At 45.5% G+C, this 17359-nt stretch overlaps 1 protein-coding gene across 1 annotated transcript in view; it reads left to right on the forward strand.

Moving 5' to 3' along the window:
- The window catches only part of SDK1 (sidekick cell adhesion molecule 1), a 403349-nt gene that overhangs the window by 360995 nt on the left and 24995 nt on the right, over positions 1-17359 (forward strand). The window contains exons 36-38 of the mRNA XM_074158262.1: positions 13843-13958; positions 15483-15669; positions 16459-16596. Coding sequence (XP_074014363.1) covers positions 13843-13958; positions 15483-15669; positions 16459-16596 — 441 coding nt within the window. The remainder of the gene's footprint in view (positions 1-13842; positions 13959-15482; positions 15670-16458; positions 16597-17359) is intronic.

Raw genomic sequence — 17359 nt, forward strand, 5'->3', positions numbered from 1 at the left:
CAGATGGGGTTTTAGAGATACTGGATTTACCTCTGGTTGGGGACAGTCCAGGTTCACGCGGTAGAAATGATGAATGTAGGATCTTCCTGCCGATTTTCACTCTTGTTGTGTGAAGTTATTACGCTTTGTTATATAACTGCCTCTTCCCCCTCCAGAACCGGCGGTGATTTATACGGTGAGTAAAGTGATTGGAGCTGGTATTGCAATTTAAGTTTTAAATTGATTTGTGACACCTTTTGAGTTAAAGTGTGCTGTGGAAATACAAAGTTTGGTTGCTATTGTTTGCTTGATGTTCTTACCCATGGTAAAGACGGTTGAGCAGCAAGCTGGAAAAAATGGGTCTACTTAGCTCCAGCAATGGGGCATCCACATTAAAAATAGAGAAAACCTTCCCCATAAATAACAAGTGCTGACAACGCAGGTGTAGCACCGAGCACCAAATGACTGAAGAGGACCAGTCCCTGGTCTGAAGGCCCCAGATAACTTACATCTCAGTACCGCTAAACGGTGCTTTGTTCTGCCCTAAGGGTTGCAGTAATTCTGGTAGGTGCGAGAACATGCCTTCCTCGATTGTAAAAAGGAATATACAGCACGTGCCTTTGGGGAAATGTGCTGGGTTTGGGGCCAGCTCAGCCAAAATACGCAATTCCGTGAAGTTCTGGTGGGTGTTTTGTCCAGCGTGGGGCACCTGGAAATAGTACTTATGGTTGATGTGCGGTTGAGCTTCTCTGTCTGGTTCAGCCAGACAAATGATGCAGAAGGAGGATTGTCTGTTGTTCCTTCCTTCTCTCTTGCACTCTCCCCTGTTAGATTTGAAGACTTTCCTATCATTGTACCTGGATTTTTACAATAAAACCTCCAGTAGGCAATGGAGCCCTCTGACAAACTTGAAAAAAAAAGCCATTAAAACCAACCTTCTGGCAGTTTTGCCAAACAAACAAGTAAAAAGCACTTGAACAAGGAATTTCTCTCAAGCCCTGGGGTTCTGTTGAGCTGTACCTGAGCCAACAGCCCCCTCAGGCAGCCCAGGCACTCAGGTCTCACTGGCCTCAGACTGATGGGGAGGGGGAAATTTTGGGAGAGAATAACCTGCTGGTAGGCGACAGGCCAGACATGAGTAACAGATCCCTGTATCCTGACTTGCCTGATGAATTAGGGAGCTGGAAACAAGTGTTTTGGGGTTTTTGGGTTGGGTTTGGGGGGATTTTGGGGGAGTTGGTTGGGGTTTTTTTTTGCTACAGGTGGAGCAAAACCTTTTTCTTGTTATAGTAGCCCCTGAGATCAAAGCCCCAGCAAAGGTTCCATTTTGAGTTCTGCCTGAATGTTTGCAAAACTCACTGGTGTGGAGAGGAATTCTTCCCTGCATCAGGAGAGCGGGCTGGGCATCCTTGCACTCGGTGCAGCCGGGAAGGATGCGCTCCCTGTTCAATCAGTGTCCTTTCCCCACCTGCCTCAAGCGTCAGGATCCCTCCCCTCCCCGAACCAGAAGATCCTCGTAACATCGCTTTTTTAGAGCTGGCTACAGCCCTGCCCTGCTCGTTAGAGAACCATGTTTATCTCCCGACAAATGACAGAAAAATTGAAAGCCGCCACTTGCAGAAATTAGGAAGGGAGTCGCAGCCCCGTCGGCAAGCCCCCTTCTCGCCTTGTTAATTCATTTAACAGTTCAGCTGTCAGGGATGCCGGCTTTGATTGGGAAGGCAGCGAGAGGCTGGGTACTGATATTCATCCCAGCCCTAAATGCAGCTGCTACCAGAGGTGCTGTTCTGCTCAACTGAAATTAAGACTCTGTTAGAGCAGCCACTATATCAAGAGCATTATTCTACCAGGTTGCTGTCACTATCTGATTGTGTGGTGGGCTCTGGAGTTCAGGAGACTCCACTACCTGCATTTTAATTAAACAGAAATCACAGGTTTGGGGCAGGCGTGCTTCACCTAATTTGGGAAGGTGAATAAAATGGAAGGCGGCAATACAAATCCTGTGCTAACGAGCCTGCAGCCTCCAGTGCTTCTCCCATATACTGCAAAGCTGTTCTGGATGAAAAATAATGGAATTCATAATTTCTTCCAGCAGCTGCTGCTGGAGGAGAGCGCGTGTGTGCAGAGAGGAGGTAGCAGAAGGGGTGAAGCGCACCGAGAGACAGTAGCCTTTAAACAGGTTGTAAATCCATTTGTATGAAGAGGGGAGTGATGTGTGTCACTATAACTGATAGTGACATTGGTGACCTTCAGAATTCACAAGAACTGATGAGGCTGGTTTGTTGTTGTTGTTCTTTTTAATAACGAGAGCTGGTTCTGCAAAGGGAAAGGCAAGGAGTAAAAAGAGCTGGGAGACAGAGATCCCCTTCTTAGAAGTCCTCTGCTGAAATGCCGCCTTGGTTGTACCATCATCTTTCACAAAAGGTTTCCTGGCTGTCTCGCTTTCTTCCAAGTGAATCTGCAGCTTGGAAAGGAGCAGGAGTGGGACAGAGGAACGACTGCTTCTTACCTCTCTTTTCTTACCATCTTCAAAACCCTGAATCTACCTCCTGATGCAAAGCCAGCTGACACCAAAGCAAATTTCCCACTGTTATCTGCAATTGTTTTCATCTGCCCTCCTGCATGTGGCTCCGCGGGTGTTCTGGAGTTCACAAACTTTATTTTGTCCACCCGTAGCTGACACAGGGAGGGGAGCTCTGCTCTGCCAGTAATGTCAGGGGAGGTGCTCAGAGCTTCCTGGCCATCTCCAGCATTTTACAGACAAGTAATAGAAACCATCTGGAGAGCTCCAAGACCAAAATTAGTGATTTAGGTTTGGGAAAGAGAAGACAAAATAGAGAGAAGAAGCCATGATAAGGAGAAAGAATCCTCTTAAGGAAGCAAAGACTTGACTCCAGGCATCTCTTTTTAAACTGCTTCTAGCGAAGAGCTCTTGTCCCTTCTTACCTGGTTATCTGTGCTCAGGCAATGTCCCATTGTCTCTACTGCTAATGACAGAGGAGGTTGTCAGAACAAGGGCTGCTTTGTCCCTGTCTAGGTTTCAGCTGGGATAGAGATAATTTTCTTCCTAGTGGCTGTGATGTTTCAGATTTGGTATGAAAAGAATGTCAATAATGCGTATAGTTTTAGTTGTTGCTAGGTGATGTTTACAGTATTCAAGGGCTTTTTTAAGCTTCCCAGAGAAGCTGAGAAGGAGCATAAACAGAACAACGGAATGGCCAATGGAATATTCCATACCATAGACGCCAGGCTCGGTATATAAATGGGGGTTGGCAGGAATCCACAGTCACTGCTCGGGTCAGGCTGGGCAACCAGTTCACTGGGTGGTGAGAGTGACTTGTGTCTTCTACATTCTTTTACCAACCCTAGTGGCTGGCCAAGGTTAAACCACAACAGTCCTTGAGTGTTTTCATCTCTTTCTGCATGTCTCACTCTTTTCATGTGTTCGTACAAAATACCCTGCGTGGTGTCACCTCCCCGTCGTAGGTCGCTTTCTGGAGAAGGAAGTCCTTCGGCACTACCTTGGGCCCCCCATTTCTTTTAGAGCACAGAAGCTTTATCTCCTTCCCTGCCCCAAATGTAGCTGAGAAGATGCTGTGCAGAGAAGTCCCCTGTGCCTCCTCGTTAACAGCCTACAAGAGGAATGACAACATTTCAATGCATTAGAGCTGGCAGCTTCAGTCGGTCTGCTGTGGCCCCCTTGGCTGTTTTCTCCTATCTGTTAGGGACACGTGGCCGTGTCTCTCGGTGGCTGGCTGTGCGTATGCAGATAGGCAGCACGTTGCTGCTGGCACAGCTGGAAGAACTGGGTGGGCATTTCCATCCCAGATGCCACTGGAGGAGGGAAGAGAAGGATTATCGTGGCCATTTCACATTGCAGTTGTCTAAAACCTGTCAGCCTAGGGACAGTATCTTCCCTTGATAAACAAAAGGGGTTGGAGGAAAGCTATTGGAAAGTAGTATAATAAATACATTATTGGTTTCACTTGCTCAAACTTTGAACAAAGGGATTGACCTTCCTTGGCACTTTAAAAGCACCAAGCCTTTGAATCACCAAGGTATTTGCCTTTTAATTGTTGACACTTCTGAATATCAGCAAAAGGTTTCTTTTGGGGGATGGCAGGGTGTTTGAAACATTGATTTGCTGTTACCTTCCCCTTTAAAGAATCTCTAGAGCTCTTCCAGTATCGTGCTCAGTTGTGAATGTGTTGAGCTTTACACAGCCATCCTGGGAACGCCCTGCTACAGGTTTTCATCCTGTCCCCAGTGTCTTTCTCCATAGGAAGGAGAGGTTCTCCTCTGGGCTCAGAGTTACAGGTCCAAGCCATGTTCTCCAACAGTGCACTAAAAGAGCAGAGCAAGAAAGGGAAAGTATAGGAAGATGGAAGCTGGGGGGGGGAAGTGGTGAGACATTTCCTGTTTGGACTGGGAAAGAAACCTCTTTTTCAGTTTCTCTTGCATCAGTGGAAACCATTACACCTGTATCCTAGCAGCATCCCATTTCTGAGAGTAGGATCAGCCACTGGGCACATCCCATCAGTATTTTGTGGTGTAGTTTAAACTCCTCCAGACTCACTCTATACATGGTTTCCACTTGGGGCTTGTCTGCAGCAAGTCCAATTTGGATTTGTTGTTCCCATCAATGCAGCTCCACTGGTGGTAATAGCAGTATAGATAGCACTCGGCTGCATTATCTAATCCTGCAGGGCTGTGACAGGATAGTAAAAAATAACAAACTAAAGTGTGCCTACATTAGAGCATTAGTCATTGCTTGTGTGTTACTGGTATTGCCGCACTGCTGGGGAATTACGGATATGAATTTCTATATAAACCTTGGCTCCCTTTCCGACTCAAACTGGCTATTTTTTTTTAACGGTGGTTTCAAATTCTTAATCTGTTTACAGATGAGCACAAAGGTTTTATAATTAAACTTCCAAATTTGGTAGCTTAGCGCAGTAGCTGTTCTTATAATGGTTATGGCAGAAAGTAACTGTGCCAGTGTGAGTCTGGAAGAAGTGTCCTTAATGTCAACATGTCAAAAAGACATCCCTGCAGCTCTCTGGAGACTGAAATCTAATGTCAAGGCAGGAGGAAGCAAAGTCTAAGTGAGAGTCGTACTGCTGTCAAAGCAAGTTATTCTACCATATAGGAAAAGGAATTTTAAGAGAATGCACTGGAAAGCAGTGTCCAGATTGAGACATAGATTTGATGGGCTTATTTGACATCTTTAATTCTCCATTGACAGTCCAGAAGCTCCCTAAAATGATTTGCAATGTTTTCATGCTGCAAGTAAAAGCTGAATGCGCGCCTCATTAACAGCTCATTAAGTTGTTAATATTGGTCATAAGCAGCCTTTGGTACAGCACAATGCTTTATACGGTGCGGCAGCTCCTGCTTAGCTCTGGTTTAATTGCCTCTTTTTATCACGTCTCAATGTAGGAAAGATGTTTCTGTCCAAGCAAAAATATCATCAGTTTTTGATCAGCTGAGCTTGCTTATCCCTGCCACGGCGATTGCTGGTGTGGGTGGCGTCGGGCTGCAATTGCCACGCGACGTTTTGCTCAGATGATGAACTTCCATCTCACAAACCCAAGAATTTGAGGTCGATTTTCAGCACCGACTGTAGCCCGAGACAGACAGACTTTCCCTGCTCAAATTCATCACCAGGACTCCCGTCTTTGTTCTGCAGTTGGTGCGAACAGCAGTGGGAGGGGTAGGACAAATTAGCTGTTCTGCTGCAGTGTTATATGGCCTGTGAAGAACCCAGAGCGGGGACATCCCTGCGCAGTACACAGAGGGCGGAGGGATGAGAAGCCTGATCGTGTATGCAAAGCCTCGCTGAACTAACAGCAGAGCTACTCCATTAAAAGCAAAGGAATTAACCTTCCTTTCAAAAACATGAGCAATCAGTAGTAAAGTAAAACGGGCCATAAATTGCACTGGTAAAGAAGTGGGGAAGCCCCTGGCTGATAACTCATATTCAAGCAGACACAGGCTGGAGTTGGAGTATTTTTGACTAAAGGGTAATATTTGCAGCCAAATTTCTGTTTCCTCTAATTGTGCAGTCCTGCTCTGCTTGTTTTCAGTCATCCTGGGATATGTCAGCAAAATGTTGTAAGTATTTTCATCTGGGTCTCAACTCCTGTGGCTTTGCCTCCTCTGTATGGCTTTGCTGTGAAGCCAGCTGTAGAGAAACGCAGTTGGTTTTCTTCTCTGACATCTGTTTGCTGTATCCATCGTCAATCATGGAACTGGAGGCACTTCAGGTTGCCTGTTGTAGACTGAAAACAAAAAAGTTGCAATATTTTCTTATGAAAGTATGAACTAGCAGTATTCCGAAACATTTTGGTCACAGCAACCTGGACACTGAGATGATACGGGATCACAGTGAGGAACTGAGGGATGGTATGACTGCAGAATAAATAAGGAAAGAGAAAATTCTCACTCAAAGTCAAGAAAATGTAAATTTAATCTCGCTCTCCCCAGGAGCACAAGATCACGGTCCTTCATGGGATCCCTGGGGTTCTCAGACCATCACAATCTGTAAATCCTAAATTAGTCCCCCATGGGGGTCAGCTCCCCAAACTTGCGCTAAAGCCACAGTGAAAGGTTGTCGCAGTGGCAGATCTCACCTGCTCAGTTTGACTTCTTTCGATACAGCTTTTAACATTTGGTATATGGCAAACCCAGTGGAGATTCACCCTAATTATTTGATACGCTCTCTTGACTTTAGTGGAGCATAAGAAGCTGTTGGTGCTTATTAGGCTGCAGTAGGTGCTGCCATTACTGTTAGTGAAAATTAAGTGGGTGCTTTTGTCAGCTGCCATGAACTTGTGATATTATGATATTAGAGTGTGGGATTAACAAATTATAATGAGTGGAACATGACTATAAGAGGAGGAGGAGTCTTGGGAACCAGAGAGCCTGGGGAAATAGTCTGAAGTAGGTAATTTTGCCTCTGTCTAATGGGTAGATTTTTTTAAAGAGAGTTGAGAGCGGTACTTTCCCACTTGGTGCTTCTCCCCCTCCTCCCGGTGCATGTGAGGGAGGATCAGGCCAGAGTATCAAACACTGAGTGGTTCTTCACCATTCCTTGCACCCTTGAACAACCTTTAGTACCTCCTGGGGGGCGACTCCTGCCTTCATCAGAGCTGACACTGCTCTCTGTTACACAACTTCCACACTGGGTCAGCTCCACGAGCTTCAGCAGAGCTAACCCTGATTTGCATTGATGTAAGTGAGAGGGGATTTTTAGCTTGTAGGTTTATGCCTGTGTGTTTGTTTGCGAATACCTAATGCTTGTCAGGTTCTTGCTGTTCCTGCTCATGGGTCCGTCTCTGCTGACTGATGGGCCGCCTGCCTGTGTGTGACCGTATCCTTGTTGACCCAAAAGAAATAGAGGAAAAAGCTCATTTTACTATTTTCCCCCTTCCTTTTTTAACCACCTGTATGCCCTTTCTAGAGGCAGTCTGACAGTTCTGTAAGGGCTTTACTTCTGGGCTGGGCGTTCTCAGTCCCTTGATGGATAATCTCAGTATGCAATGTGATAGCCTACTTTAGATTTGTACTAGCTAAGTAGAACTGTGGACTTCAGCAAAAGAAAAGCCTGTAGTTGTCGTTTGCAGGCTCTAACTATTTCGCACTACTGCTCCGTGAGATTCATCTCGATGGTAGGTATTGTAATGCCATCACGGTAACTTTCTCTGCATTGCTCGGATCATGTTTGTCCCATGAAAATCCTGGATTGCACATGGTTGGGAAATCTGAACCCCATATTAAAAGATTAGTAATCACAGCAACAGAGTTTTCCCCACCTCTGGAAGAGATGGTGAGGGACAGGATGAGAATTACTTCTGCTTGAGTCACTTGCCAGTTAATGAAAGTTCTTCATGAATAAGTCATATCCGTGGAGGTTTCCTCAGAACATGATTGCCTCCTCAGTTCAAAAAAGTGGCATAGGCAGATAACCTCCTAGAGTCTGGGTCCCTGGAAAGGATACTCCATTTCTAGTCCTTGTCTTATTTCAATGCTTTTCTGATAGGTGCAGTGAATGTCATCTCTCCCTCTTCTCTCCCTCCACCCCCGCCTCCCTCTCCTACCTCTGCAGATGCTGAAGACATGACTCGCCAATGCTGGGAAGCTTCCCAGTGCTAAGCAAAGAAGCTGGGGATGTTACATCGGGGTATCATTTGCAGCTGCTTTTATTTAAGCTTTTTCATTACTTTAATTCCGTTAAAAGTTTGATGTGGCAAAACACAGCTACTGTACTAAGTGTAGTGTGCAGGAGGGGGCCAAGTGTTTGCCTACCCAGATAATATGGCACGGAGTAAAGCAATTGCAGGTGTGCTAGATTCCCAAAGTCCCCATCCTGACAGCCATTCCCTTTCTCCTCTTCACCCCTTCTTCTCCACTGAGGTAGGTTTGTCTGTTTATCTTTCTATTTTTACATTAATTAGATTGTGCTCCCTCTCCAGCAATGTTCATGAGGGTGAGAGAGATGTTGTTCAAGTTCTTCTTGCATTGACTTTCATTGGTCTCTTGTACACTAGGAGATGTTCAGTTTCTCTTATACTGATCTATGCAACCAGGTAAATCAACACATACATCAACATCCATGAAAAAAAGCCTCTTTCCTATTAAGACTGGCTTTTCCAGCTGCTTTAACTGCCTCTCCCTCCCAGTAGGAGGTTGGGCATCACAAAGATGGGGGAGACCACACTGCTCCTTTCCTGAGATTCATTTTGAGTCACGGGGCGACACAAGCCTGATGAAGTTAATAACTGGCAGAGCCCTAGGTTTTGATGCCAAATTGTCGTGCCTGAATAAGAGGGTTAAGAGCACTCAAGTCCAGTGGGGTTGCATTGGAGGGGTATGTGGGTCTTGTTGCACCTGAAATACATCTGAGTAACCCCAGAAAGAGCATCCCTTGGGAAAAAAAGCTCATACTTCCATCACAAAATGTAGCCTAGCTAAAAACAGCCAGAAATTGGTGGGAAACATCTTTCACGTTCTAAATATAGCTTGTGCCGCTTTGTCACAGCGGAAAGCAGCTTTGCAGTAGCTGTTTTTGAAGCACAATTAACTAATTGTTATTGAACTAATCAGCGTCGCTCACGCAGCATTCCTGATGGCGCAGAGGTACTGCCTGCACAGGGGAAGCGTTTCTCGCTCCCACCTCTTTCTTGCAGGAGGTGTAAGAAAATGGTCAATAAACACCAAACATTTTTTGCTCGTGCTGCTTTGCCGTCGTGGAAGGAGTGACTGCAAACAGCTGCAGATGCACCTTTTTGCTCTTTCTTGGGAGGTACCATCCTTGTGTTCATTCTCTAAGCCCATACTGCAGGAAAAAACCCTTGTGTTTCGCTTTGCCCATTCTGCAGAGGAGTCTGGCTGTTTTATCTTGTGACCTTCTGTTTGTTGTGTTGTGTTTGGCTTTTATAATCCACTTAACTGTTGCTTATCTACGCCATAACTTGAGGGTAGTGGCTGCAACGGGAGAAGAAACAATCTGTTCTCCATGCCACTGCAGGGACCAAACTCCAATACGGCGAGGATGGTTTAGGATAGGCATTAAAAAAAAAAAAAAAAGCACCCTCAGAGTTATTCCTATTTTAGTAACTCTTAAAATATGCTGGTAGAGTTTGTGTGGGGATGGCAGGGGAATCTGGAAAGAGGTCAGTGATGGAGATTACACAAACATCTGACCAGCCGAGCTGATCCCGGTGTGACGCAGGAGGATGGGTGTCTCTCCAAATCCTTTCCAGCTCTTTTTTTCCATGACCCCCGTGTGCCAGGAACCAGCGTGTGAACTTGGGAGATGCGTGCTTTAATTGTCAGCACATGAGACATTGAATATTGCTGTGTCTTCTCTCTCGTTGTTATTGGATAGGTAGATAAAGATTACAGCTGATACATGAACTTGCCGCCACCACCTCTCCATTCGAACGTGTAGACACACAGATTAGAGGCTTTTTAGGCCTGGAGCTGCCTCTTTGTTCTGTGTTTATGCAACACATTGTGCAATGAGATTCTGGCCTCTAGGTGCTAACACCAAAATGCAAATATATTGATTACTAGGGAGTAAAAGCAGGCATGTTCACAAAAGCACGCTTTGATGAGCCGGGGGGAAAATGCTTGCTGGATAGAAAAGGATCAGAGGTCTTTACAAAGCAGAAATTTGCTTGGGATTGTTTGGAACTGTGGGATCAAGCTGATGCACAGAAAATCTTCAGTCTCTTTCACTGCATTTTTCTCCTCATTTTCTGCCTGCATGTTTATTTAAATGGCATCAGTATTGGGGAGTCTTGTCCCAGACTTGTCTGTGAATTTTCTGATATAGTACTGGCATTATAGAAGCAATTAGAAAACCAGTAGAGGAGAAATACTTTGCTGACCAGTAATGGAGCAGATGTAACGGCAGCAAGGAATGCTTCATAAAAGCAGTTATTAAGTTTGCCCAATGAATCACAAGGATTTGTAGCCTACCTGTGCTCCAGAGCATCGTGGCAACTGTCACTGAGAGAAGGAATCGTAGTTTCATATTGATGAAAAGCTCCTGGTGCCTCACAGCCCAGGGAGCAAATATCCCAAACAAGCAGCGAGAAAAACTAAGGTGAACCTTCTGCGATGCACGGAGCTCGGTGGGGGCAGGCCACGGGGAGGTGGTTTAAGCACCTTCTCTTTAAAGGTTATAAGCATTTGCAAGCTCAAATTGGCTGCATCGTGATCTGAGGCCGTTCAGTACGACCGGAAAATGAGGGCAGTTAATATGTTTAAATGTGGATTTAGGTGTGTAACTTTCTTCACGGGCTTGTTTTGACTCTGTCTTGTATTTCCAGATAGATTTGTGGTCTTTACATGATCCCTGTGCCGGTCCATAGATACAGATGCAAACGTCATCCCAGTCCATAGATGATGATGGTTTTTTTTACTAATTACTGTACAACCTGCTCAGCCTTTCTCCTCACTTTTTGGCTGAGAGAGAATTTCAAGGAGACAATCTCAAAGGTGAATTGAAATCAGATAAGAAAAGAAATGTTTACAAATATCTGCATGCGATTCCAAGGCAGGATATGTGCACGGAATTATAGAATCATAGAATCGTCTAGGCTGGAAGGGACCTTTAAGATCATCTAGTGAACACATACATTTCTTTTAGGGAAAGTGAAATGCTTTCCACCTGCCAAGAGCTGTGTTTGGACCCTCAGGGGTCTGTGTCCCTCCTACTATAGTTGATAATGTCACTAACACCTAAAGCAGTGTGAGGTATGCAGCTTTAACCTTACTTTTTATGTATTCGTGATTTCAAGAGCCATGAAAAAATTCAGAGCTTAGTAATCTTGAACTGCATTCCTAGAAGGTAAGAGGCTTTTGAATTCACCTTTAAAATGCACTTGCTTTTATTGGCGCAGGCTGTTCATACATTCAGTGAATGGTTTGGGGTTTCAAACAGGTAGAGTCTTTAGGGATGTGTTTCCTTCTTTTTAAAGTATTTCATTTCACCCTTAATGTAACGTGCTGTCTGCACAGAGCCACATCAAGCGTCAGCAGCACTTTCCTGCTGTCCCTTGCTGTCAACAAGAAATCTGTGCTTAGTAGAGGAGGGACACATCAGCCTTTGAAAGTTGAACAGAGGGACAGACTCACAGGGCACAAAACCAAACAATTTGCATCTCGTCGAGGCTCTGGGGAAGCGAAGAGAAATGTCTTTTTCCACATTGTCCTTTTTTTTTTTTTTTCCCTCCCATCAAATTTTCCACCGCCGTGCCAGCAAAAGTGCAGCTCCAGCAGCGAGCGTGTCAGTGGAGAATGATCACTGGCAGTTTTTAACCGTTGCGTTTCTTAGACGTGCTCCAAAAAGGCTTTGAGAAAAAGCAGTGTTTTTCTGGCAGCAGGCTGCACACGCCAGCTCTTCTAATGGTCGCGTCTCGGAAGCGGTGATTGTTCCAGGTTGGCACATGGGATCCAAAGAAAAATTCTATTGTAGGCATTGCTTCAGACCTGGGTATTGAGAGCACTTTGAAGCTGTCAGTTCAGGACAGACAGTAGTGTCACTACCTAGAAAGAAAATACACTGCTAAAGCGATCCGTTTTCTTCTGTGGTTGTACATATTCCTGTTTCCCCGAGCACACCATCATCTGCAAATCTCCGAGATGTGTTTTCAGGTTTGTACTGTGTGATCGGTTTGGCCTCGCGCTCTGGCGTGTGCTGTGAAAGCCTCAAAATCTTGAGGTTTTTGGTCCTTTACAGAACAGCCCCGCGTCGCGCTGAGCCCGGCCGGTGGCTGCTGCCGATTAGACGAGCGCACCCTTGGGAGGAAGCTCCATTTTACTGATGGTCATTGTCACCTCACGCATTCGCTACATCTAGCCGAAAAGGAAACAAAAAAAAAAAAATACAGTAAACAAATAGTTTTAACTGAGCCCTGGGATAAAGGCTATTTTCAATTTTGCCTTTCACATTTTAATTGTACAGCAATAATTTTGCAATAGAGTTGCCGATGGCAAACATGCAAAAGACATTAACTTTATTTATGTTTTGGATTATTAATGTGGCTGTTAAAATACCTCCAGTTAGTTTTGATTGAATTGTTTTTTTGTGCGATTCTGTCGTTTAATGGAGCGGTAAATAAGAATTTCTGATAATGAGCCCAAGCATCTGTCACAACAACCTGGCGCTGGTTATTAACATTTCCATTAACGGCAGGGTGGGCAGTGATAATATGGAAACCACACAGTTAGAACAAAATAAATAGTTGGTGTCAGGCTGAGTGGGTGTTAATTACTATTTTATTTTATAACTCTGGGGGGAGTGAGTATTGGTAGAAAAGTGTGACTTATGAAGGTCATTCTCTCTAAAGAAAGAAGTCTCCAGAGGAACAGATAACCGGGGCTATCTAACTCGAGGAGTGAATGTTTTATCGCTTCTATTTATGGCCCGTAAAGGGGCAGAGAGAAAAGAGGCAGCTCTTTCAGGTGGTCTGGCTGAAGGCTACGGCAGCGCCAACGTGGAGAAAGGAGAAGCCTACCCTTTGCCCTGCCTTTCTCTCCCTTCTTCTGGAATTTGAACAGGACACGCTTCGGCACCGCTTCTGTAAACAGAACATGTGCAGGTTTGTTGAGACCTGCCGGAGGGGGGCTGGAAAACAGACCGGCCTTGCTAGCCGCTGGGGAAGGAAATCCACGTGCACCAAGTTGGATCCAGACAAAGGGAAGGATGGCGTGACCCAGGTGCGCTCCAAGATTAGTTTTCTAGCACAGCAGAATGCAAAGAAGAAAAGCCATCAGGAGCCAAAGAGGTCCAGCGTGTGTCTGTGAGGGTGTAATCAAAGCAGAGCTAACAAGTAGCAAACTAAAAGTAATTTTGTCATACATAAAATATTAGTTGAATTGATTAGCGCCTGACTGGGTTTGGAGAGGTGATTTTAGACAGTATTTTGGCCCTGAGTCTCAGAGCGTTGCAAACAGGCTGCTGTAAAGGCTCATGCTGCATGGGAGGCTGCGATGCTCCCAGTTCCTTTCCAGCGTGGTCGGTCAGGGGCACAGTGTCGCTGCCAAAGGCAAGCCCCAAACGGTACCGTGGAACGAAGACAGAATTCTCCTTTCTTTTCCAAAGGTGCTGGCAGGATTGAGTGGATTCGGTCTAACCCAGTCTGCTGGGACAGAACATCACCCCCTCTGGTGGCTCCACGTGTGCTGAGCCTTCCCTGTGACACCGGTCCCTCCGGGTCTGGCTCTGGGAGTAGCTGACTTGTGGCATGAACGGAGTCCGTCCTGGTTCCTTCTGCAAATGGAAAATTGCAACCTGGATATGAACTAGTTCTACTTGTCACTATTAATTCTTCTGTCCTCCTTTCTCTCTAGCACCAGCCCTGGCCCCACAGAACATCCAAGTAAACACCCTTTCTGCGAGCCAGCTGGAGCTCACCTGGGACCCCCCGCCTGCCGACAGCCAAAATGGGAACATCCAAGGCTACAAGGCAATCCTCCTCTTTCTACCAGTTTCATTTATCTTGCTTGGCGTTGCTGTTACTTGTGAGATAGCTCTACAAACTACAGTTGCCCTCACAGCATAAGGCAAATTAAAACAGCGTTCAGACTGCAGGACAGAAACGGCACCAAGTCCCAAACTCAAAAGAAAGAGAATGAGATTTGCGGGGGGTTGGAGGGAGAAAAGGAAAAGCGTGCTGCTGTTTGTGGAGAAAGGAGAGCGTGGGGAAACAGGGTATGCAGATAAGGAGGCAGCTCCGCTTAACACAGGCAACATATCTGCTCCAAAAAGCAACAGACACACAAGAGCTAGGGGCAAGAAATGTATCGAAGAAAATGAACTGAGCTTTCTATCTGTCCAATGTTACAAGCCATTAGAAAAAGCAGAACTTTCTCCAAGTGAGAAGCCTGAGCCAGGTCAGATTTCGGAAGAATTATTTCATTTCCTTAACTTTAACAAAATTAAATCATAGGATTAATTGCATTTGATTCATAGGAGATGAGCACGTTGCAGAGGCATGTTGTTTAGTTTCTTCAGCATGAGAATGGACCCTCAGAGAGTGGAAATGGGCAAGTCTACAAACACTGGAGCTTGGCTTGGGTTCAATGTCTGGCTCTGCCTCTCTCCATGAATTTAGGTCCATAAGCAAAGAAAAGCCAAGCCAATGTGAATAATCTGGCATCCCTTCTTGGCAGTAACAAGCATCCTTATATATCAATTCGTGTTCTTTTCCTTTTGTATGTATATAGATGGCTCTAACAGCTTGGCTTGTAGAGCCAAGGTGGAGTCTTGCCTTGGCTCGTTCTCTCAACTTTCTGGCTTGCTTTGGCCTGTTGTAATGCTCTCGCTGCCAGGCCTGTCCAATAAGTAGGGCTGGCACCACTTTCCTCTTGGAAACGAACTTCTCCAAAGCCTAATTTTGTGGCACCAGGATAAAAATTATGTAAGGGAAGAACGGGGAAAAGTATCTCAAGGAACTTTAGGGAAAGTCTTTATTACCCTCTTCAGGAAGACATTTGCTTGGCTGTCCTGTGAACACAAATGGTGAAAGCCTTGTGTGCACACAGAGGTGAGTTATGGACCATCGTACCAGGATGCCAGTGCTGACAGGCAGCTAGCATTTCAGGGAGAATTTAAAAGCTGACCTCTCATTGCTGAACTCTGGCAGCTCGTATCTGCTGTCATTAGGCCGTATTCTTCAGCCTGTGCTCTATTTTTGAGTGATGTACTCGGCTGAGCTGTCGCTGGACTCGGGGGAATTTGCCAAAGGAAGAGAAAAGATTGGGCACGTGGTGAAAAGCATTAGTATCCCATTTCATGGAGGAGTCTAGAGCAAGACTGTGACATCTTCCTGATCTTGATGTACTTTAAGAAAGTAGAATGTACTTTTAAAAAAGTAAAATACGTTTTAGAAGGTAGAATCTCTCACTAAGTACGAACAATCTTTTATAGCTGCAATGCCTGCATATTTTCTAGGAGTAGGATATACTAAAACATCTCACTGTCTCAACAGATTTATTACTGGGAGAGCGACATCCAAAACGACACGGAGAAAATGAAGGTCCTTTTCCTCCCAGAGACAACCGTCCGGCTCAAAAACCTGACCAGCCACACGCGGTACATGGTCTGCATCTCTGCTTTCAACGCGGCCGGGGACGGCCCCCGGAGCAGCCCCTCGCAGGGCAGGACGCACCAGGCGGGTACGGGACCACTCTCTTGTCCTAAAGCACAGACTTGGTGATGACCAGCATGTAACTGGGCAGTGGGCTAAGGGAAACAGGTGGATGCAGGAGCACACTGATGCTTAGACTTAGCTTTCGGATGGATCATTACGTTGTAATGGTCTTGGGAGGGAAAAAAGGGATCAAATTAGTGGATCATGTGGGAAAGGGAATGATAGAGTGGAAACAAGGATGGATTGGCAGAAGGACCAGTTCCTTCACGAGCTGGCCCAGAAGGTCTGTAGGTCTGGTTCTGGCCTCTGCTGACACATCTGAAAATCTGAAAGAATTCATCTCTAGTGCCTACAAATTCCCCAAACGGTCCTGTGAAAGAATTATTGTGCTTTTTGCAATTTCTCCTTTTTTTCTGAAGCCACCAGTCAGACTGGGCTGTTTCTGTGCTGGAGGTGACTGTGGTGGGAGCGCTCCAGGACAGGGCGAAGGCAGCGCCTTTGGTGGTGGCTGTGAAGAGGAGGTGTGCCCTCAGGCTGTGTGCTCACATAGCACCCTTCTGTGGGTCCTTCCCTTCTGTGTCCTACCTCCTCGCTTCCTTTTGGGCTTCAGCTTTGCACCTGCATGGAGGGGTTTTTTTTTAGGACAGGCTGAGCTTCTGACTGATTAGAGGACATCTGGATACGATTGACAAATCCCATTCTCAGTTTGTTTCCTTTAGATTTAGGCTGGGCAAACAAAACAATGTTTTATAATATATATGTATATCAGATTGACTACTACTCCTGCAATTCAATCTATTTGTAATCCTTTCAGCACCCAGCGCTCCCAGCTTCTTGGCGTTCTCTGAAATCACTTGCACTACACTCAACGTGTCTTGGGGAGAGCCGACAGCAGCAAATGGAGTCCTGCAGGGTTATCGAGTAGTCTATGAGCCTTTGGCTCCTGTCCAGGGTAAGAAAGACCTCCGATCATACATATTCATGGGGAAATGACAGAAAAATACTGTAGTATCTTTTATCTCTGCCCAATTTCCCACTTGCTCTCTGCCGTTTTCCAAGAGAAGCCAGGTGGCAGAGGGTAAGTAAAACAATTCCGCTTTTGCCAAAACTGTTCAGCAAACTATAATATTGTGGAATATAGCTTTTGTCTGTCCTCTCTCATTTTCTTGCACAAACTATATTCTGTGTGATTTGAGAAGCCATTTTACTGCCACCGTTACCTGGTGTGGGCGAAGAGGAAACTCTGCCTGAGAGCGCCTGATTGTCTCCCCGTGCTTCGCTTTGAAATTGCTGAGTAGGCTCCATCCCAGAATAGTCGTCAGACGCATTTGTGTTGCTTATCACATCATGTGTCACTTCTGTTATCACAAAGATTGCCCGGGCATCAAATGTGCTACTCGTCACTGGTACCGCTGCCGCTTTTGACAGGGGAGAATAACTGTGATAGAGATTTAGTTGTGTCTGTTTACATGGAGTTTTCAAGCAGCATTTTTAACCCAGCGCTAGATTTAAGCTGGAGCACAACAATGTGATGGCCACAAACGTCTCATTAATTTGCCAGAACAACAACAGAGAAGAGATTTGGCGATTTCTCTGAAAACAAATGTAAATTAATTCTGAAGGTGAATTAGAAAAGATTACAAAGTTTGTGGATGGTCTTATTAATATTTTTATATTCCTGGTAGATGGCCAATAGTTCAATAGGATGTCCGACT

The sequence above is a fragment of the Numenius arquata genome, chromosome 14 (genome assembly GCF_964106895.1).
Source record: "Numenius arquata chromosome 14, bNumArq3.hap1.1, whole genome shotgun sequence".
Taxonomy (NCBI): domain Eukaryota; kingdom Metazoa; phylum Chordata; class Aves; order Charadriiformes; family Scolopacidae; genus Numenius; species Numenius arquata.